This window comes from Erithacus rubecula (assembly GCF_903797595.1).
Source record: "Erithacus rubecula genome assembly, chromosome: 21".
NCBI lineage: Eukaryota > Metazoa > Chordata > Aves > Passeriformes > Muscicapidae > Erithacus > Erithacus rubecula.
In genome coordinates this window covers 2,067,663-2,088,784 of record NC_136673.1, presented here as the reverse complement: position 1 = coordinate 2,088,784, position 21,122 = coordinate 2,067,663, and the positions used below count along the sequence as shown (strand labels likewise).

Here is a 21,122-nt window from a genome sequence, read left to right as displayed (position 1 = left end):
TTCATCTGCCACTTTCCTGGAGGCAAGGCAAGATTTTTAACTGTCAAATTCAGTCATCAAATGCAAAGTAACATTTGTTTTAATCCACCTAAGTTATGGGAGATGTTGATTCAGTCGAATGCATCTTAAAATGCAAATAAAGAAAGGCACACATAAGATTGAAGAATTTTGTTTCTTTTGTTAGGTTTTTTTTAAACAAGAAAGCAGAGCATAAAACCAGCATCAGTTACTGTCAGGAATGGAAATGCAGGCATTCAAAAAAAGAGTACAAAAAGAAAAGATAAGGAATAAAGTTTCTTTCACAGAGAGCTTACAAAGTGGCTGCATGTATTTGTGTTCTGATTAACTTGGGTTTAATGACAAGACAGTGCTTTCCATGTTTATTTTTACAGTCAATCCACTCCTCTTGACTTCAAATGTCTTTGCACCAGTCTGTGTTATTTTCTCATCCAAGCTTAAAAAATCATATTTGAACATTGCTCTGCTGTAATAACATCACTATAAAGCACATGCCAGGATAATTTTTCACTTTAACTACTAATGAGTGTTCATCTCAAAAAGAATTAATAAATAGGTAAGGATTTTTTCTTCTTTTCAATGAGATTTGATCTGCATTTTTAATTTAAGAACTGTCCAAGTGAATTAACAGCCACTGATGAGGAGATCTTCAGCAAAATCATCCATTGTGTTCAGAAACTCCTGACAGGATGCACAGGCTGCACTTGAAGGCCACCACTCAATCCAAGTGCTGGAGTCCAAGGGGTACTGGAATCTAAGAAGACAGCAGAAAATGATCATTTGCTGCTAAAATTTGGGAAGGGAAATGTCAAACAGGAAAAAAAAAATACAACATGGAAGTGCTTGCTCTGTGCTGAAAATCCTGCTGTAAGTGTGCACATCTGATAACTCATTGTGTGACTGTTTTTTGAATACTTTCAACATTAAATCAATTCTGTACCTCACAAGAATTATTACATACAAACACTTTAAGATTAAATCTCAGCATATCCTGGTGGTAAATGACTTACCTGAAACTGTAACCAATGCTTATCTTCAAGGCTTCTTTTCCCATGATCAAATATTGCTCTCCTGGGCTCAATTCAACATCTGTGCAGGTCTTCTTTTTAACAAAGGTGATTTCATTATTTTTTTGAGCAAAAGCCTGCCCTGAAGTAAGAAAAAAAAAATTAAAAATCAAGAATTGGACAATTACACAAAAAGAATTTCCAGTAATTCATATATCGGATAGAAAACACTAAAATGTTCTACAGAAGATCTCTTTGCCATTGTTCTATAACAGTAAAATTTGATGATATAAAACATATAACTAAAGATTTAAGATTAAGATTTTTAGATATAACTAAAAGATTTTTCAGTTAAAGCTGAATGGGAAATAACCCTTGTGCACATTAATAATTATTATCATAATCACCATTTCATATTATAGTAATTTTAAGGAAATAAGGGATGCTTAAACTCAGAGGAAAAGGGAGTGAACATAAGATTCAGTTCTACAGGTCCTATGAGCTGCAGGAAAGATAGAGAGTGGCCAAGAACATTCCAGCTCCTTTCTCCCAGGAGCAGAAACATGGAACAGGACTCACCCCTTTTGTAGAGGTCCAGCAGACTGGCAGAATATTTCACAAAAAACCCTTCCTCACTGCGAGACAAGATGTTCACTCTATAAACTGCAGAACAACACAAAGCACAACCTGGTTGTTCCTTGCTCCTGCCACACATCCTGAGTGTCTTAGAGATGCTCAGAAGGAGAATATTGTACAACTGTGATTTCTGGGAATACAATGGTTATGGGGCAGAAAGTGCAACCCACACCTCACCTGAGGGAAGCTGTGGGCAGAACTCACCTTTCTCTACATTATACTGGCAACTACATTGAATTTCTAATCACTGCAGCTCTAATTTGAACAAGATGTTTTGCAGCAAACAAACACTTGAGATCAGGGGAAAGAGGCAGTGAAAGGCATTACCATAAGCAGTGTCCCTCTGGCAGGCAGCCTCTCTCCTGCTCTCTGCACTTATCGACCGGTCCAGCCTCTCCTGAGCTTTACCACACTCAGCTATGGGGACACAGGGAAAGGCAGAGGTGAGAGAATGTCAGCACATGTCCCCAAGGAAAACAGGGATTTCCATCATTCTGTATGGGATATTAACTGAGCAACACCAGAAGTATGGGACTGCATGCTGGAAGAGTGAATATTTAAAATGCAAAATAACGGCCTCGAATACTGGACTTAATCCAGTCAGACCTCCATGATCACACTACACACATCTTTAAATTTCCTTTTTAATGTAAAATTTGGAGAGGAAATAGCTGTGTTCTTATGAGGATTTCTTCCTTATGTTCAGTGTGGTTTTGTTCAAAGCACTACACTGCATTTTCCCACCAAGAAAAACGAAAAAACATTTTAAATACAGCTTACCTTCCATGCATTTGCATTCATCTCCTTCACACAATCTCACAAGTTTTTCATTTCCATAGGGGTTATAAAGCATGGTGCATCTTTTATCTACAAGATCCAGAAAGAAATAACAAATACATGCAGAAAATCAAAGTCCAAGACATCAACATTGCAACTTGGTGAGTCAAAAATCACCTAAGCTTCAAATAAAACAGAGTAAAAAATCTGTTAAAGATGGAAAACTTTAATTCTTTGGGAGGAATACAGAGCTAAAGGCAAACAAGGATGTGAAGAGCTGGAACACACACCTGGTGCATGATATTCATATACAGTGAAGGTGGCAGGGTTCATCATTCCAACCTGGAAAAGCTCACTGATCCTGAAGCCAACACACAGGAACTTGTGAGCTGGCACCTGTGGGAGAGACACATGAATGAAGGAGCTCCAAAGGAAGCAAAATGGTTGTAAAGAGCACAAGCAGTGCTTACAGTCAGGGAAGGGGTAACATACAGAGTCTATCTGCAGGAGCACGTGCCCATCTTTGATCTCAAAATCTGCTATCAGCTGATCAACTCCACTGGCGAGCTGCAGGGCACAGGGAAAGAAGAAGAACAGCAAATATTACAGCTCTGTCAGATAAAGCCAGGATGAGAAAAAGCATTCCTGAATACTTGCAGTAGATAAATCCTCTGGATTGGCTTCCACTCCACTGACCAGCCCTATGTCCATGACAGCATGAGCAGACCCCGAGCGGGGCTCCCTCGCACTGGGCCTGTACCTGAATTACAGTGGAACAAATATGAATTATAACTGACATGAAAGAGACACATTAGAATGTGACCCCAGAAAAAAATGAGGAAAATTCTGTCAACATTTAGGCCACAGTAAACTCGAAATGAAGCAAAACAGTCCAGATGAATCAATTCAGATTCATGCCAATATCACACACGTTCCAGGAGAACCCAAATACAACCTGAAGACTCCTCCCCACAGAGATCAGGACCTTTGGCTCTAATTCTGTTTACACATGTACATAACAGTGAAGAAACAGAAAGGGGAGATGAGGAGAGCTGGTGGGATCATTCATGAGCAGCCCCTCAGCTGCACTTACTTTGCACAAGCCTCCAGGCGCCCCAGGGGTTCCCCATCTCCTCTTATGCGACCTGTTCACACCAAGCAGAGCCAAAGAACTTCAGAACTCTCCAGAAGCAGCAGCCCAAACCTCTCACAAGGCATTGTCATAGTTGGAAGGCAATTCTTTGTTTACAAACAAATCACATTTACCTCTTTGGTAATTCAGGTGAAATGACAGATTGAAGGTTTAATGTAGTTTATTGGGTGTTTCTATTATATAAATTCAGAATTTGGTTCTGTCTGTTGTAACTGGACTAGAATTCTCAGTGCTTTGTAGAACTCACTGTAACCCCTTCCATTCCAATCATATTTCTTCCTTCTCACTTCCCCCACCTGTAAAAACTCTTCCATAAATGACTAAAAATGAACCTAAGAGAAATAAATTAAATATCAATTCTATTCACTAAAAGGCAATAGTTTCAAACAGGGCTAGAAAAGCTCCTAGCAATTTCTTTTTCAGTTTTGCATTTCTTAATAAAAAAACCTCATTAAAAACTCGTTATTTTTTCCCCCTCTCTTCCTTGCACTGACCCGAGTAGCAACATTTAAAATTATATTAACCCTTTACCATCATCTCTCTTTGGAACAATCTTCAGTTCAAAGTTACAGGACTCCTCAGAAGTACCAATGGTGTTATACACTGTCCTCACCTGCACACACACAAATAAATCAAACCAAACAGAAGCAGCATTAAACAATCCTCAAAACTGATATAAAACTGTGAAAACTCACACTGGAAAGAATATAAACAAGTCTGGTTTATTGTAATATAAAATACCAGCAAAGCTGAACAAATAAATGATCAGCACAGGAAGAAATGGGGAGTTCTTGAGAAAAAACACATCATATTATGAAAAAAGAAATTAAATTTAAAAATCTGTTTGCACACTTACATTTACTGTAGCTATGCCAGTGCTGCTGCCAGTGCTAACATACAGATCATCTTGCAAAGGTGCCTGAAGGATTGGTGAGAAACAAGAAGTTACACATTAATATTAAAGATTAGCAACAATTAGCAACAATTCAGGTCAGCTGATATTTCAAATACATAACAGATCCTGCAGAAATATTACATTTAAAGAAATATTCAAACATATTAAATACAACAGATAAGCAAAGCCTTCAAACATTTTCTATACCAAATTATGACCTGCTTGTTATAAGCAAAAATAGCTATTTTAGTAACTATTTCAAAGCTCAAATAATCATTTACCAAGATGCTAAGAATTCTGGTTTCCCTTTTTAAATCAAGATTATTCACTCACTGTCATAGTTCTTCCCACAAAGTTGTCTTCTGTCAGTTTAAATAAGTTGAGGAGTCCACCATTTTTGTAGGATACTTTAACATCCATGTCCAAATTCAGCCTTTTGACCAGAAGGGAATATTCAGTCAAGGCCTCAAGGGCATTAATAGTGTCCTGTCAGAAATCAATTATAAAGTATTAACTCCAGAAATTCTATTTATACAATTTCAGTTTATATTAATGAAGATTTCCCAGAGACCAAGGATATCATGGCAATGGAGTCACTTGATGCTAATCCCATTCACAGGACTCTGGTGTTGGCAGTGTGGTCATTTAATTGTATTATCCTCTTAAAATGTTCATATCACAGAATGATAGGATGGTTTGGGTTGGAAGGGACCTTAAAGCCCAGGTTGCTCAGCTCCATCCTACCTGGCCTTGAATTTCCAGGGATAGAAAAAAATGCTTCAGATTATGGTACTTGAAGAATGAGGACAAAACATGTAAAAGCCCACCTGAGTTGAATAAAATCCTCCCCCATGTCTCTGTTCCTCAGAGAGCCACTTGATGATGGGCTTGGCATAGTTTTCATCCCCTCTCAGCAAAGTAGTGAGCAAGGCATAGGCTGTGGTTTCAACCATTTGTGCAGTGGCAGAGCTGGGGGTTGGCTGGTCTTGTGTTTTGAAAGCATCTTTCCAAAACCTGTAGATGGGAGGGTCACCTGCAGGAGGAGCAGAGGCTTCAGATGCAAGCACAGCAGCAGCACCAGCTGAGGCACTGCCCACTCAGGGCCAGGAGAGGGGCAGGGACTCACTGTGCACCTGACAGGGATGGAAACCCACTCTATGCTAAAAACCTGATGTTTGCAAAGTGCTGAGTGCACAGCTCACACCACAGAGGTGGGGCAGAGCAGCACAGGGCTGTTCAGAGCAGTGAGAACTGAGCAGTACCTGTGACAGAGGTGATGCAGAGAGCACAGGGCTGTTCAGAGCAGTGAGAATTGAGCAGTACCTGTGACAGAGGTGATGCAGAGAGCACAGGGCTGTTCAGAGCAGTGAGAATTGAGCAGTACCTGTGACAGAGGTGATGCAGAGCAGCACAGGGCTGTTCAGAGCAGTGAGAATTGAGCAGTACCTGTGACAGAGGTGATGCAGAGAGCACAGGGCTGTTCAGAGCAGTGAGAATTGAGCAGTACCTGTGACAGAGGTGATGCAGAGAGCACAGGGCTGTTCAGGAACAGTGAGAATTGAGCAGTACCTGTGACAGAGGTGATGCAGAGAGCACAGGGCTGTTCAGGAACAGTGAGAATTGAGCAGTACCTGTGACAGAGGTGATGCAGAGAGCACAGGGCTGTTCAGAGCAGTGAGAATTGAGCAGTACCTGTGACAGAGGTGATGCAGAGAGCACAGGGCTGTTCAGGAACAGTGAGAATTGAGCAGTACCTGTGACAGAGGTGATGCAGAGAGCACAGGGCTGTTCAGAGCAGTGAGAATTGAGCAGTACCTGTGACAGAGGTGATGCAGAGCAGCACAGGGCTGTTCAGGAACAGTGAGAATTGAGCAGTACCTGTGACAGAGGTGGGGCAGAGAGCACAGGGCTGTTCAGAGCAGTGAGAATTGAGCAGTACCTGTGACAGAGGTGATGCAGAGAGCACAGGGCTGTTCAGGAACAGTGAGAATTGAGCAGTACCTGTGACAGAGGTGATGCAGAGAGCACAGGGCTGTTCAGGAACAGTGAGAATTGAGCAGTACCTGTGACAGAGGTGATGCAGAGCAGCACAGGGCTGTTCAGAGCAGTGAGAATTGAGCAGTACCTGTGACAGAGGTGATGCAGAGAGCACAGGGCTGTTCAGAGCAATGAGAATTGAGCAGTACCTGTGACAGAGGTGATGCAAAGAGCACAGGGCTGTTCAGAGCAGTGAGAATTGAGCAGTACCTGTGACAGAGGTGATGCAGAGAGCACAGGGCTGTTCAGAGCAGTGAGAATTGAGCAGTACCTGTGACAGAGGTGATGCAGAGCAGCACAGGGCTGTTCAGAGCAGTGAGAATTGAGCAGTACCTGTGACAAAAGCCTCTCTTTTCAGGGCAGAGAATGCTACCCGAGCTGCTTTTTGGTTGGGGTCCAGCAGGGCCAGGGCATAGGCAGTGATGGCCACTGTGAAGGGGCTCTGGGCCAGCTGCATGTTCTGCTCCAAATAATCCCCTGCTCTGCTCCTGGCATCGTGGATTTTCTGAAAACATGGACAGGTTACAGCTCTCAGCCATCAGGCTGACCTAAAGAAACATCTTCTCTGTCAAAACTCTACAGTTATAGAATGTCTTCTATAATATCTTATAATAAATCCAGAAATCCCTTGTTGTTGACTTTGAAAGACAAAGATTAATAAAGCAAATAAATCTGTGAAACTGAAAAAAACCTCTTGATTTTTTTAAACAAATGTAAAATAAAAGGGAAGAAATTAGAAGCCCAGAAGATGCCCGCTGGCAGAAACAAAAATAATGTTTACCTGAGTAGGACATATTTTCATTGACTTCTCAATTCCAATAATAGAAAATGCTGTGAGATACAAAGATTTTTCTTTAGCTTCTCGAGGTAATGTACCCTACAAAAATCAAATAATAAAAACAATGAAATAGAAATGAAGGTTCATTTAAATAAATTGAACTTTTCACTATTTAGGTGTGGAAATAAATAGAAATTCCTGTAAAAACTATCAGTTTAATTAAACCTGAAAATACATTGACTCTTTGGAAGGTAATAGCTCATTTGTAAAAAAAGAAAACAAAATATATGAAGTTATTCACAAGCCAGGACTATTAGATTGTGAAATGAACCTCAACATTCTTTCCCTGAATATTAAGAAGTAGCAAGCAGCTACTTTTTGTGGGGAAACAGAAAGGTTTGCAAGATTGTGCTGAGTTTTAATGAATTTAGAATAAAGAGAAAAATTGTCTTGAATGGGTGTTTTGATGAAATATAGCCTAAAATATCTTGCACTGCTAAAACATTTTATCTCCTGGTGCCTTCAGCTTTTACTGCCTAAGCACAGAAAATGTTTGGGTTTCCTACCTGTAGTTTCACTGGTTGGTAGTTTGAAAATTCATTGAATGACCCATCTGGCATCTGACAGTTGTCAATCAGCCACAGGAGGGAATCACAAACAGACATTTGATCAAGATCAATGTATTGATTCACTTGCCCAAGGATCCTCAAAGCAAAAGCTGTCAACCTGCCAAGGGAAGCAAACAGATCCTGTTTAGATTGGCAGGAACTCCCACACTGCAGAGGGCACCCACAAATTCACACTGTTTAGGATTCTGTATCCTACACACTCCCACAGTTCCAAGGGATAAATGAAGATTAATTTTAATTTTAACTTAACAAATGGGAAGTAATTACTGAAATAATTTTAAACCAGGATCAATTCCTGTGTCCCAGGGTATGAACTCATTACATCCCAAAGCCATCTTGGTTGTTATGATGTGAGTTAGGGACACAAAGAAAAGATTTGGCAAATGAAAGCAAGGAATCAAAAGATATTACTCAGAGTTGTAAGCACTGCTTAAATCTACCACCACACTCTTGTCTGGTGCTTACTGAAAATATGAAAGCAAAGCAGTGAAATAAGGCTTCTTCCAACCCAAACCCCTTTCAGCTCACCATGTGCTGCCTTGCCCATTCTTCCACATGCTGTAGGAGGAGTCAGTGCTCCTGAACGACGAGATGCTCACAATTCCTGAGGGATGGATACACCAGGCACAAGGAAAATGATGAGAATCAGATTTGCTCCCTCAGATGTATCATTAGTAAAGGTTATGGACCTCTACAAGGAGTAGATTTTTCTACCTTCTTTCATCTTCCTCCTCATCTGAGTCCTGGATCTCAGGGTCTCGGGGCCCAGTAAATGCCAATTATCCGACTCCTCCAGGTAGCGGAAGACGTAGAACACAGGGGCAATGCTGGTGAGCTCTGCCTCTGCACTGCCCCTGGGCAGGCTGGTCAGCATCTGCAGCCCACTGGGGCTCAGCACTGTGGCAATCACTTCACCCAGGAGATGTCCTGTGGAAGGGAAAACCCCAAAACTGATTGGAACAACAGGTGATGAAAGAGAATCCAAGGGCAGATTCTGACTCTCACCAGCAATCGTTCAAATCTCTACACTGAAAGGGGCTTGCAAAGCCTTCTCTCAAAAGAAAAAGAATAAATCTGATTAATTTAATACTAACTAGGAGGAAAAGTGCATATGCAATGCACTGAAAGTTTCTATTTACCTTTCACACTGACAGTTCTGTCAATCTGTGTTTTGGGGACCAGATTTGGTGGGACTTTGTATCGAAATTCCTGCCGTCTCTTGATTGAACCTGAAATTGAAGATGTACATAAATAAATAAATAAATAAACAAACAAATAAATAATGCACAGTCTAAATCAACAGATGATTCAGCTGGAATTGACAGATTGAAGGTTACAATTGAGAATTCAGCAACCAAAACTTGAAAACCACAAATATTCCTAAATGCACAGGCAAACAACATCAAGCTTTGAAAAGGAGCAGGTGCAAACTCTTTATCTTTCTTCTGTTACCAAAAAAACCTCTGATCTGGACCCAAACTTTGTGGTTTCTTTGGTTAAACGAGAACATATTCTATTCCCATTAATAAAGCTGAGAAAAGCTTACAATCACACTAAAAGATACATCTAAAGATTCCTTTAAGAAATTAATCCAAGTTTTCTTAAACCAAGACAGGAAATCCTTGGGAAAGGACATATTTACAATATCTCAAGAAGGAGAAACTCCAAGTTTTTCACATTATTAAAAATTTGATTATCAAGAACAGGAAAAAATAGCACCAAGACACCTCATCAATTCTCTTACCATAAACACCCTGTGGATCCAAAGTGAAACCTGCATGGAGTTCTCTCTTAATGCCTTCTGGCTGGGATCATTATGAGGAAAGAGGCAGAAAATGGAAACATTTCTGTTTAATCAAATATATCAGCTGAAATAACAGGTTAAACCCACAGTATTTTTATCTTCTGTAGCTGAGTTTGACTTAACTGCTGTACAGCTGTTCCATATGAATTTAAGTGTTCTAGCTCATGTAACTCTTGAGAAAATTTAAGAAAAGGCTTAAATTAAACCTTAGGAAAGGAAAAAATTGTGTTTCAGTAAAAATCTAACCCAAACAACTTAGAATACCTTTGCAAAGTTGCAATCTATTTTTATCTGTATAATCTTTCCATTTTATAATCAAGGTTTAAAAATGAGTGTGCTCAAATAGTCAGCCATTCATTTCTCCACTGCACACACCTCTATGAATTCAAGGATATTGTGTGATAATATTAAAATAAAGCAAAATTTCTTCTTGGACTCAATTGAACTCAGTTTGAAATTCAAAAATGCTAAAAAACATTGAGATTTTTTTTTTTTCTTACCACGACACGTAAAGTTTTAACCACAATTTCACTGTTCCTGGGGGTCAGCAGTGTAAAATTGACAGTGTGGAGACCCAATTGCAGAGGGAGGATCCTGAATGTAACTGCTGAGGAAGAACCAGCATCCAGATTCTTGAATTTACAGCTCTGCCTCCTTGATCTAGCACTTGCAGACTCTCCAAAGGTACAGACTCCATCTCCAGCTGCTATTTGAACACAGAACTGAAAGGTGAAAACATTTTAATGTTTTCATTTCCATCAGAGAAATACCAAAAGGCACTGAAATCCTGTCCTGAGCATTCTGCTCCTGTAATGCTATTTCTCTATTTGCAGTTTGTAACACTGGCTGAAGGACTGAAGAAATCTCATCCAAAGATCTGTTTATACTGGATACTCAGAGGCAAAATGCTTTTTTAGTTTATTATGTCAATCTTTCCACAGGAGTCATTAACACAAATTACCTTAATTGCAGAGGCTTTATGGTTATAAACAGATCCTTTTAACTCGATTTGCTCCCCTCGTACCACGGAATAAGGAACATAAACACTCAGGAAGATATCCTTCACAACCTGGATTTCCAAAGGTGCAGCAACACAAATACCTGAGAGAATTACAAACATGAAAGCAGAGTGGCTTATCCATCCTTCTGATAAATAAGTTTGAAAAGGTCTTGACATCATTTGGTGATGATTTAGGATTTTACAGTGTTTGAATAGCCCAAGGTTTTTTAAAAGTTCTCAGGTTTTTGCTTCCTGGTCTAAGCTACTCTCACCACTCCTCACACCCCAGCTGACATACCAGGTTCTTTGAGTTTATTCTTCCCAAAGAAATTGTCTACTTGGATTACCAAATCTCATGGAAAATCTCAAGTCCCTGAGCTACAGGTAGCAAGACAATGTAAAGTTGTCCAGGGAAGAGTTACTCAATAATTTCTCTTCTTCTTACTCTCTCTGAGTCACTGTCACACACAAGACAGGCTTTGTCTTCCCAGTCATTGACACTCACAACATTACATGAAGTGATTTATTTTCCCTAAAATACATATTTTTGTTTTGTTTTCCTGTCTATCAATCAGAAAGTAAACAGTTTAGAATATGAGTGTAAAAGTCAATAGAGGGTCTACAAAGCTTCCTGATTCTTTAACTCCAAACTAGCTGGGCTGCAGTCCCTACCTTTATCTGAAATGCCAACACCTTGAACTTCCCAGGTGGTCAGGGAATCAGGCAAGGTGACAGACAGAGTCTTGAACCTGTGAGAAAAGTTTTTTTTACATTTTATTACCAATCACCATCTGTTAACAGAACAGCAACACTCTATGAGAGACTCAGGGAAGCTCTGAGCCAGAAAGCAGGAATTCTGGATTTTCATTGGAATAAACTTGGTTTTAGCTGTTTTCACAGAATTTGATATTTAGCAAGTGAAAGGAAAAGTGGCTCAACAATCTGGGCAGCACACAGCACCTGGAGCATGGAGAGGAACATGGCAGGAACAGTTTGTTTGGGTAAGACTCCATTTCAGCACACATTTCTGGTGCACCTAGGGTTACCCAGTTTACCTCATTCTATCACTTCCTTTATATGCAGGTGATTTGAGAAAAGCAGTACCTTGAGGAAACCTGGTGAACTTCCCATAACCAGCTTTCAGGGAAGTAGCTACGAACTTGAGCCTCACCCAGTTCCAAGAGAGCCTCGAAATCTGAAGAACATAAATACAGCAAGTAAAAAAAGCTGATGCAAGAAAAAAGGCATCTAAGTACTCTCAGTCAAAAAAATCTGTGTTAATCCCATCTCATCCATTTACACATGTGAATACCTGTCCAATATCCTGACAGATCACTTTGTTAACAGGCAATTATAGGGAAATAATGGAAGACAAGGAATTTGACACTCCCACAGATCTTTTCTGAGGTGTTACCCACTGGCTGTCTGGGCAAAAGATTCAAATAAACCTTATATGATTGCTGCTCTGCTCGTTCTAAATGTGGGTGAACAGAACAGAGAGATGAACACAATAAAGAACTGCTCTCCTACCCCTTTTCAGAGACATATAACCAAAATCTTGGGAGACTGGTGGAATTCTGCCTGGATAATCCTGGCAGGCACCAGGGAGGGGTAAATAGATTCCATCAGCTCTGTACCCCCTGTCCTGCTGGAGCAGCACACCCAGAGCTCTCATACTCACGCATTCTGGCCAATATCAGGAGCTTATTTGGCTCTTCCAGCCGCAGCTTGTTGGCAAATTCACAGCAAGCTATGAATGCAGAAATGCACCTCTGGCTCCTCCTAATCCTCTGAGCTCTCTCCCTGCAGGTCTCAGAGACTGGGTAAGCCTTGACTCCAGCCATGCAGCACTGCCGGGCTTCTGGATCTCTGTATTTGGCCACTGAAATGAAAATCAAATCATTCACATTCTTGAAATGAAGTTTTTATTTCCAAATAGATGTGATTTTTTTTTTTTCATTTTGGTATACATAGAAATATTTTTAACACCTTCTTTGAATATCTTTTCCTTGAAGTCAGACCGTTTGGTTCTTATTACTTCATTGCAATGTTCACCTGTCCAAAAAAAAAAAAAAGTGCACACAACATAAACTTTTCTTGTAATAGCATTGTCCTCTTAAAAATAACTCCACAAAATCACATTCCAAATGCATGAAACTTTTTATGTTTGATGTTTTAATCACATGTAAGAATTTTAATTTTGATTACAGCAACTGTTCCACGAGATGCTTTTCCCCTCCTCAAAAATCATCAGTATATGCATCCCCAAGATAATAATGGAACATCTCAGAAAATCCCCAGTTCCATGCCTGCACCACAGGAATGTACCTGCTTCCTGTGAGTCATCAGCATTTGCATTGGTGAGGAAGGTGAGCCCGGCCATCCTGAACACTGCCACGTTGTTCTGTCCTCCCCCAGCCCCACAGCCCAGGTCACTCTTCTCCAGCTGCAGCATGATCTGAGGAGAGACACACGTGCCATGCTGGCAGAATGGCTGCAGAATTCAGCCTGGAAAGGCTCTTTGTGGAATGGGGGAGATCACTGTCCCCATGGCTCCTTCAGCAAGGAGCTCTCCAACACTGCAATCTTCTTTTTTCTCCAGGTCTGTGGAGTTCTGATGAGACAGTTCAGATCTGCCTTGAAAGCCACAGTTTACTTCTACTGGAATTCAAAAGATTGTAAACTAACTCTTTTAATTATTTTGAACTGTAGATTTAAACAAACAGCTTTCACTGTGGTTTGAATTTCTCTCCTGCCCATTTTCAGGCTGGCTGAGTGCACAACATGTATCAGTTTATTGAATGTGAACATGAAACAAAGAACAACTTGATTTTCCTTTATGCTCCCTCACCTTTTCCATGGCTCTCTTCCTGCTTCCTGTGACTCCATATATTGCCTTGTCAAGAGATGACAAAGCAACAAAGGAACTGGACTGGGTTCTCATGGTGAGTGACACAACCTCTCCTGGCTTCAGTGTCTCTTTGCTGGACTGCAGCTTAATCTATACATTGAAAACAAATATTGGTAATGTTGAAAGCACGTTGTTCTGAAATCAATCCAGCTGAGGGCAGACACTTAGTATAATAACTGAAGTGTTAAAGGACTTGTGTAAGTCCAAAATAAAATCTGACCATAAAATGAATGCAAGCCCACAAATTTCAGTGTCTGTTTTGCTACTCACATCAAGGCTATTCCCACATTTCTGCTCCACATTCAGCCACACTGAATCAGCCACTAACTCTGCAGCTCCTTCCCCCATGACTATGTAGTAAACAATGAGACGTGCTGAAGGAACCATTTCTTGGGTTATCTGAAAAGTTAGGTGATCATAATCCAAATCCTTAATTCTCTCCTGAGTTCCAAAGCTCACTGTCTTCCCTTTTGATGTGATCTATAGTTTGAAAAAATGATGGAGAATAAAAAAGTCAAATTTTATATTCAGTCTATTTTTCACATGTAATAATTATCTGAATTTATATCTTCCACTAAAAAGAAGTGTTGTCTCTGCACTTCTTTTCCTTCATCTATATTTCACCTTCTGAAATAGCTCTTGAAACCAACACTACTTGTCCTCAATTCCAGTCAAGGTCAGATAAAAATTTTAAAAATAATATACTCTATCAATATAAAATTTAAACAGGAGACTGTTATTTTTTGCCTGTAAAGCTGACAGATTGTATCTGAAAGGAAGCACTTGTCTGAGCTGCACATATTCTATGCTGAGGATGGCTCTTGACTGTTGAGGTTTTTCATCCATGACCATCCATGTTAAATTGAAATTCAATATTTTATGCAGAAACATCTGTTACTCACCAAATAGCTGTAGTGATGGATTTTATCAATGTAGTGACTTTGTGGATATACATTAATATTTATTACATCCCCCACTTCCAGAGTTTTGTGGTTTGAAGCCCAGTCAATATAGAGATAACTCTGACTCAGGGATGAATAAGCTCTTGCTTCATAGGTTTTACTTGCTTGGTTTTCTTCTGAAAGATGTGGGTCTGCAGTTTTTATCTGGAAAGACAATGAAATGTCTGAACAGTCTGAGTACAGAATTGTACCACAGCAAACACAATGACAATGCCAAAATCATTCTGCAATATGTTGTTCAGAGGGATTAATAAAAGAGAAAACAGCTCAAGACATTACCCTCAAAGAAATAATTACACCTTTGAAGAAATAATTTAATGGAACAATTGAACTCACTTGAAACTCTAGCATTTTGCTGTTTGATGGGATATTAACAACAAACAAAGCAGTTCCATCACTGATGCTTGTTTTTCTTCTCCCAGATTCTGAATCCTCTGGTATCAACTCAATCTCATCCATTTGCTCATTGAAGGATTTTGCAGTGATAGTTACAGGGACATTCCCAACAAAGTCATCTATGGTGTCCTTCACCTGCACCTGTTCACCAGGACAAAGAAATGGTGACATTTTTCAGGAAGAATCTTCCAAGCTTCTCAGCTGCTTCTACACAGAGTGATACAGAGAAAAAATGACAAAGCTTGTGCATGATGGGGTTTATGTTGCAATGTGCAACCCCCTGGGAACTGACCTTAATGAAGAAGGGAAGGCCAGGCTTCACAAAGAGAGGAGTGGCAACCAAATTCAGCTTGTAGGGAGAGACAGCAAACCTGACTCCAGAGAACTCCACCTCTCCACTGAGGCCACCTGACAAAACACAGCACCCCATGGAACAAATGGCCAAAAATCAGTTTAATCCCTAACCATTTTTACAGTTAGAATGGGCTGTCCTTCCTTTACAAGTTTTTGGAAGAACTGAATATTAAAGAAAGTCTGACATTAGGAAAGTTACCTTGTAATTTTCTTTTCTAGTTCTGTTCATATTTGCAGAAGTGTTAAGAAAAATGTCAATTAAAGAGCCACTTACCTGAAGACTCCAACACAGATGCCACAATATATAAATATGAGCCATCCAGTGCTTCCAGACTGTCAAAGCCTATAGAACTTGCTGCTCGCTTACTGTTAAAATTGATCCTAGCAACTCCATTTTCAATCTAGAAATTAGATAGAAATCATCACTTTATAGTCAATAATTCAGAAATAACACATTGCTCATATACAGATTCAGTGTGTTTCTGTTCGTTGTCTATTTTCAGAGGAAATCAAAGGTGGAGATGTGTTAAAAAAGAATTCTTTAGTCCCTAAAATTATTTAAAATTAATTAACCAGTGGCACATATTGCAAAGTTTGTGTGTGGGCTCAGCAAGAGGAGGAGATAACTCAGATATATCTTCACTAAAGGAGGAAAGGGGATAATTAGTGTAGAGCAGACTCTCCAGAATAAAACAATATCATTTTATCTACTCTGTGATAGATCACATTGAAGTTATTTCCCAGAAATTTTAATCACACAGCTTGGCCAAGAGAATAATTACACCAGATTGAAATGCCATTGTCTCAGATGCTGCCTATGAATTTCATTTCCAATTCTCTGCCCCTGATGACAGGAGAAGTCCACACTGGGGAGCTGTGGATCAAACCACGACTTGAGGCCCATTCTCACCAAATTTAATGAAAAAAAAAAATCAGTGGGATTGGGTCACTCCTGAGCTGTGCATGTGAATTCTACACAAACTTGACTTCTTACCCTGGTTACATGCATTGCCTGAGGCATCATTCTTTTCTCACTTTCTTCAATAATTCCAAAACGAAGAAAAACATCAGCTCTGGGAAGCTTTTGGTTGGAAAAATAGCTGGGAATAAAACAATATAAATGCTATTAAGATTACTTTAATGGTTGCAACAAATTGAAAAAGAGTAATTGCCTAGGCAAGAGATGGAAAACAAATATCTGTATATTTTAAACACTTCTGTTGATATAGAATCACTTTGAGAGAATTTCAAGAAAGGTCACTTAGATCTCTTAATTAGCAGAAAGTACTTTGATGCAAAAGCTTCTTGAGGAAAGCAAAGAGGAAAATTCTGGACTCAGGAGAATCATTCTTCAGGTAAAAGGAGATATAAAATATTCAGAATTCCAAGTCAAATTATCTCACCTAGCTTTCACAACAATCCTGAAGTTCTCAAACTTATCTGAGCTGATGAAGTTACTCTCTGGCTCGATGATGATGGAAAAGCTTGGCATTGCTGCAAATTGAGTAGAAAAAAAGGGTAATTTGGGGTGTTACATCCATGGAGCTCAGCCAGTGAAGAATCAGGACCATTTCCAGGGGTTTGAGCTCTAGAACAAACTAAAATTCCAGGTTCACAGCACAGGCTCATCTTACCATACTCCTTAACTTCAAATTTTGCCACAGCTGAGGTCACAAAATCCTTCTTGTACTTGGCTTTAATCTTCCAAATTCCATACCTATGAAATGTCAACAATCAAACAGTTTTTTAGATGAAAACTAATGATGAAGGCAAAACTTCTTATTGCTGCTTAATAATATTTCATGGTAATAATCTCTTAGAGAGGAAAATTCTGCACCAAATTTTTGCAGGATTTCAGTGCCTATTTGAGCAGATTCTCTTTGGTACATCACTAATTATTTGAGGCTTATTTTAAAGCATTGAAATCAAAACAGAAAATAAAATCAGTTATAAACCAGTTTTTCAAGCCTCTGTTCTCATCCTTCTGCCTTCTCAGCAATGCTTCAGCACCCTCTCAAGACTGAAAGGAGAACTGAAGAGATTTTATTTTGTTTGCTGTTCCTGGGAAAATGCTGGTGATTTGTATGAATCACATATAAAACATGAAATCCTCATACCTTTGTCACTATTTTTATCTCTACAATATCATTAATATTATTTTTAAATTGAGCATGAAAAACCTACCACTCACTGTTCTTTAAGGTCCCTATTTATATCATGATTCCACCCTATGTGAAATGTTAAAAATCTCCAAGTTTCAAATCAAGCCCAGCATGCAAAACCACTCCATGACAGCCACTATAAAAAGGCATTATAATGTTAATAATTCACCAAAAACACATTAAATAAATCTACTTAGGATTAGGAGGAATCTTGAAGTCAGGAAAAGAGACTATTCCAGTAAAATCTTTCTCTTCCAAAATATCCACTTCTACTCCTTCAGGATCCTGGAAGTGAAAAAAGGAAAGAATGAGCAGTTACAGATTGTTTTTATCCAAGGAGGAATCTTCATCCTGGGATTTCAGAGCAGCCTGTCTGGAACACATTTTCCTTAAGAGTTTCAAAGTATAAAACCATAAATATTTGTAGAAACAACTCAGACTGAAATTCTGATAAAATACTTTATTGTGGTTCCACCAAGTAAAAGCTATGCTTAGAATAGCTAAAAAATTACTGTACTAACAAGCCAATTGTAAAAGGCTAAAAAATATAGTAGATATTGATTATTTTATATATTAAATTAAACAAACAGTATAAAATCCATATATTATTAAAGTTTTCTCAAAAATCCATTTCCCAGATATTAAAGATAATTTTTTTTTTTCTATTCTGGAACAATTTCAGATCTTGAAAACCTCTATCCAACTTTGCAAAGACAAACATTTGAAAAGATGTCTGGCTACCTGCAAAAACATCTGAGAGTTTTATTAAACATTGATTGCAATACTGGTTTCCTGCCTACCTTTATGTGTTAATAGAGATATAAAATATTAATATTAAATTCAATTACAACTCACCACAAAAGTTAGGACAGTGTCTCTCTGAGCTGGCTGCAGTTCTTCATTCAAAGAGTAAACTCTGACTTTCACTGTAAGAATTACAGCAATAAATCTCAAAATCAAAACAACCAAAAAATTCACTGATATTTTCAACAAATTCCCAGGAATATATTTTATTCTTTGTGCCACAAAATAATCATTTAGGGTGAGGAGAGCAGGGAGAAGTGATTCACTTTTACAGTATGATCAAATCATTCAAAGTATTATTCTGTTGATAAAAAAAAAGCTTAAAGAACATTTAAATCCTAATTTATTGGCAGAGTCAGCAGACTTTAAAAATTAAATAAGTATTATTTACCTGACTGATCAGGAGTATAAACTGGTTTGTCTGTATGAATAAAAAGAAACCCATTTTCATAGGAAACAGGAATTTTTTTAAATCTTGTAAAATGTGGGGAAACAGCTTCCAAATACAAGTATTTTTCTGAATTATCTGTTCTTGGTAAATCTGTTGGTTGAACCTGCAGGAGATGAAATAAACGTTTTTGAGGATTATTAAAATATTTTTCATGTATTTTTTCCTGCTGTATTTTTTGATGCAAAGAGTATCTGAAAAGCAACTACCACTCTGTGTTTGAGCATCATTAAATAAAAATATTAATACTCACTAGGATTTATTTTTACTTACATGACAGAGGATGGTCTGGAGTATTAAGTTATGGATATTCTGAAATTTTGCATTTTATTTATGTCCAGAAGTAGACCAGCAAAGTTCAAAGCCCAGTAATGAGGTTACAACAGTACAAATAATCAGATTGCCATTTCTGCACATGATGAACCCTGGCCACAAAGCTGCTGCTGTGGTTGCTACTTTGATTTGATTCTCTCTATTTTTAAAGCTATGCAAGAAACATTTTAGAAACATGGTAATGTTCCTAAAATAGTTTGAGTCTATGTTTAACCTCAGTCTTGTTCCTTTACAGGGATTTTATTCAGGGTAATTTTAATTTCACACCAAAAATTGAGGCATTAGTCTTCCCTCCCCATCTTAAACAACTGAAAAATTACTATATATTTTTTTTTTAATTTTTTTTTTAAGACTTATCATTAAATGATATGATAAAAAGACTGCAAGAAAAGTCTGAATTCCTTACTGTTAAAGTTACAGCATCTTGGAATTTGTTGGCTGGAGTTAAGGAAACCCGACCAGACGAATACACAGTGAGTTTATCTGGGAAACTTTTTAGGGCAATATTGACTGGAAATTCCTCCTCATAACCAAAAGCTTGAATTACAACTTTCTCAGAGGCTCCAGCTCGGAAGATCTTTGGTGCTGTAAGGACATATCTGTACATGGAATATAAAACAACAAATGGAACTGGATTTATTTCAGATTTCTTACCTCCCTTTTTAATTCAGTTACGTGCAAAGTGTTAAAGCAAACAGGATAATCAGGTTATTGTAAGATATTAATTAAAATCTTATTTGGGTAGTGCCCCTTTGGATTAGCTCAAATTAAATTCTGGATTTATTTACCCAAAAGAGAGGACAGCAATCAAGCAACGTTTCCAGTAAAATCTGAATTTGCTTTTACTTACGTTTTCTCTTGGCTAAAAGTCGTTCCAGAAAACAGCAAAACAATAAAATATATTAAAATATTCATTGTGCCTGGGACAGCAGCACAGCATGGAGGTTAATGAGGGATGTTAATGAGGGTGGTTAAAGAGCCTCCGCTGTGGCTGAGCAGAAATGCCACCAACACTCCTCACTCACAGTTAATAATTAATGGCAGATCATTCTTTACTAAAACATCATTGCTGTCTCCTGAGGAAACCGAAACTGCCAAAAACTCTGTCATTTTTTAATTTAGGATTTCAATTTTTAATATCTCCACAGCAATCCTGTGTCAGTCCTCGCTTTCCTTCTGACAACTTCAAAATCAACTAATTTTCAGAGGTGGAAAAAAACTCCAGCGAACAAAAAAATCGATTCAGTTTGTCCTGGGTAATATTTTTTAAATCAAAGTGACTTTAAATTTGTGTCTGAAGCAAAAAAAGTATTTGAGTTATATAAAAAAAATGTGTGGATGTGGATTGTTTTGAAATAACTTTTCCCTTATAAATTTTTCTTAGGCATTTATATTCCAGATTATGCCAACTTTTTATCATTACAAATAAAAATTGCAATATGGAAATGTTTGGGTTCAATATGTCAACACGCACTATTTTAAACAGTATTTTGCATTCTTAAAATATTTTAAAAAAAATTACAAAAAATCCTCACAGCCATTGAGGACAAAACCTTTGCAGACCTGATATCTAGGAAAGCACCCCAACAGATAAGTTTGTGCAAAGTTAAATAAAGTTGTGCAAGAATGTTGAAATTTAAACAAATTTCCCAGTCAACTTTTACGGGAAAAGCGTTTACAAAACTGTTTCTGATCGATATAAAATGAAATTATACAATGAATTAAGGTCAGCTTGTCACCAGATAAAATGAACTGGAAGAGAAGCAATAATAGAATGAAAGCTTATAAAATGTAAAATGTTTAATATTATTAAAATGAGCGGCCAACATGTATTATTAAATAGCAATAAAGGTGATATGTCAGTGAAAAGGGGCAAAGAGTGAAGAACGCTGGGAAATGCTTAAAAGCCTAACAGGCCTCTGAAATAAGGTTTTAAAAATCGAATTGTGCCCTTTCCCAATATTTTTCAGACACACAGATACTGGTTTTTCAACCCTGAATTTCACATTTAGTTACAC

At 38.3% G+C, this 21,122-nt stretch overlaps 1 protein-coding gene across 1 annotated transcript; it reads right to left on the bottom strand.

Moving 5' to 3' along the window:
• Nucleotides 1–613: 613 nt before the first annotated feature.
• C5 (complement C5) lies at nucleotides 614–20,126 on the bottom strand. Its single transcript, XM_079323881.1, has 41 exons — nucleotides 19,955–20,126; nucleotides 19,511–19,703; nucleotides 18,715–18,877; nucleotides 18,375–18,445; nucleotides 17,713–17,804; nucleotides 16,992–17,074; nucleotides 16,761–16,851; nucleotides 16,352–16,457; nucleotides 15,632–15,758; nucleotides 15,296–15,411; nucleotides 14,944–15,144; nucleotides 14,548–14,751; nucleotides 13,916–14,125; nucleotides 13,586–13,735; nucleotides 13,063–13,192; nucleotides 12,724–12,789; nucleotides 12,416–12,616; nucleotides 11,839–11,929; nucleotides 11,407–11,483; nucleotides 10,696–10,835; nucleotides 10,235–10,456; nucleotides 9,675–9,735; nucleotides 9,070–9,159; nucleotides 8,645–8,857; nucleotides 8,459–8,534; nucleotides 7,868–8,027; nucleotides 7,305–7,400; nucleotides 6,857–7,028; nucleotides 5,314–5,519; nucleotides 4,820–4,972; nucleotides 4,448–4,510; nucleotides 4,123–4,204; nucleotides 3,532–3,583; nucleotides 3,096–3,198; nucleotides 2,931–3,005; nucleotides 2,729–2,834; nucleotides 2,442–2,528; nucleotides 1,989–2,078; nucleotides 1,605–1,688; nucleotides 1,029–1,167; nucleotides 614–772 (listed from the first exon to the last, which is right to left on the bottom strand). The coding sequence occupies exons 1-41, from the start codon at nucleotides 20,017–20,019 to the stop codon at nucleotides 643–645; spliced, it is 5,037 nt and encodes a 1,678-aa protein (XP_079180007.1). The 5' UTR covers nucleotides 20,020–20,126; the 3' UTR covers nucleotides 614–642.
• Between the last annotated feature and the right edge of the window lie 996 nt (nucleotides 20,127–21,122).

Bases quoted from the DNA above. Each gene is read 5' to 3' on its own strand.
- C5 (XM_079323881.1), bottom strand. From the start codon at position 20,019: ATGAATATTTTAATATATTTTATTGTTTTGCTGTTTTCTGGAACGACT. The intron at 8,535-8,644 runs GTAGAAAAATCT...TCCATCCCTCAG, and splicing joins GAGGAGGAAGATGAAAGAAG to GAATTGTGAGCATCTCGTCG. The intron at 7,401-7,867 runs GTAGGAAACCCA...TGATTTTTGTAG, and splicing joins ACCAACCAGTGAAACTACAG to GGTACATTACCTCGAGAAGC.